Source organism: Lemur catta, chromosome 1 (assembly GCF_020740605.2).
Source record: "Lemur catta isolate mLemCat1 chromosome 1, mLemCat1.pri, whole genome shotgun sequence".
Lineage (NCBI taxonomy): Eukaryota > Metazoa > Chordata > Mammalia > Primates > Lemuridae > Lemur > Lemur catta.
Window position 1 is genome coordinate 68,376,778 of NC_059128.1, and position 1,768 is coordinate 68,378,545.

The 1,768-nt window shown below is 40.4% G+C and overlaps 1 protein-coding gene across 1 annotated transcript; it reads left to right on the top strand.

Annotated features, from left to right (window-relative positions):
• Nucleotides 1-936, top strand: LOC123640663 (olfactory receptor 4N5). The gene has a single exon (XM_045555244.1). The coding sequence runs from the start codon at nt 1-3 to the stop codon at nt 934-936; it is 936 nt and encodes a 311-aa protein (XP_045411200.1).
• Nucleotides 937-1,768: the final 832 nt, after the last annotated feature.

The following is a 1,768-nucleotide window of genomic DNA, read 5'->3' on the forward strand; positions in this document are numbered from 1 at the left end:
ATGGAGACAGAAAATGGCACAGTGGTGACAGAATTCATCCTCCTTGGTCTGACACAGTCTCAAGATGCTCAACTCCTGGTCTTTGTGCTAGTCTTGATTTTCTATCTCATCATCCTCCCTGGAAATTTTCTCATCATCCTCACCATAAGATCAGACCCCAGCCTCACAGCTCCCCTCTACTTCTTCCTGGGCAACTTGGCCTTCCTGGATGCATCCTACTCCTTCATTGTGGTTCCCAGGATGCTGGTGGACTTTCTCTCTGAGAAGAAGGTAATCTCCTACAGAGGCTGCATCACGCAGCTCTTTTTCTTGCATTTTCTTGGAGCAGGGGAGATGTTCCTTCTTGCCGTGATGGCCTTTGACCGCTATATTGCTATCTGTCGGCCTTTACACTATTCAACCCTCATGAACCCTAGAACCTGCTATGCATTATTGTTGACTCTTTGGCTTGGAGGCTTTGCCCATTCCATTGTGCAAGTGGCCCTTATCCTGCACTTGCCTTTCTGTGGCCCAAACCAGCTGGATAACTTCTTTTGTGATGTCCCACAGGTCATCAAGCTGGCCTGCACTGACATCTTCGTGGTGGAGCTCCTGATGGTCTCCAACAGTGGCTTACTCAGCCTCCTGTGTTTCCTGGGGCTTCTGGCCTCCTATGCAGTCATCCTCTGCCGTGTAAGGGGGCGCTCCTCTGAAGGGAAGAACAAGGCTATCTCCACATGCACCACCCACATTATCATTGTGTTTCTCATGTTTGGACCTGCTATTTTCATCTACACTCGCCCCTTCCAGGCTTTCCCAGCTGACAAAGTGGTTTCTCTCTTCCATACAGTCATCTTTCCTTTGATGAACCCTGTGATTTATACACTTCGCAATCAGGAAGTGAAAGCTTCCATGAGGAAGTTGTTAAGTCAGCATATGGTTTGCCAAATGGAATAGAAGAATTAGAAAAACAAGAAAGGAAAAATCCAGTTGAAATTAGTTAAATATTTTCTTCATTCATGCATTGATTCAGTCAGTCACGTAGCAAATACTTCATTTATTAAGTACTTCCCATTTTCAGGCACTATTCTAGGCATATGAATGAGACCGGTAAGATTCCAAGTCTTCTAGGGTTACATTCAAGTGAATAAAGAGGAGTTGAGCTATTAAATTTTATAAAAATCATAGTACCAGAAAGAGATAGTGTTCTGTAGCAAGTAAAAAATAGTACTATGCTAGAGATTATCTGGGGAAGTGTTAATTACGTTATTTTTTTGTTGTCAAGTAAGGTCTTGTTGAATGGTATGTAGCTGATACCAAGATGATTTGAAAGAAACAACCATGCAATTTTCTGGGGACAAAAATTCTAGGCAGAGAGGATGACTAGTACAAGGATCTACAAATATTATGAGCTTAGTACATCTGAAGACCATAAAGAGGAATAGAATAGCTGTAGTGTAATTAGTGAGTGTGAGAATGGTAAGAATTAAAGTTAGAGATGTTGGCAGGGACAAAATCATATAAAATATCTTAGGCAATGATAAAAAGTTCAATTTATTCAAATTTCAAAAAGAGACCACTAAAAGACATTAAGCAGGAGAGTAACTATCTAATGTTTTCTATTTGACTTAAAGCAAGATCCTCAAGATTCTGGATGAAGGACTATGAGTAGTAAAATATCATTAAGTGGAAACTATCATGCTCTTAAATATTTTATTTTGTGGACACTTAAAGACCTAGTTGTTTTTGTATAATTTGTTAGGAAGAGGAAAAGAAAACTTTCATGTTT

Coding starts and splice junctions, on each gene's coding strand:
- LOC123640663 (XM_045555244.1), top strand. CDS start 1: ATGGAGACAGAAAATGGCACAGTGGTGACAGAATTCATCCTCCTTGGT.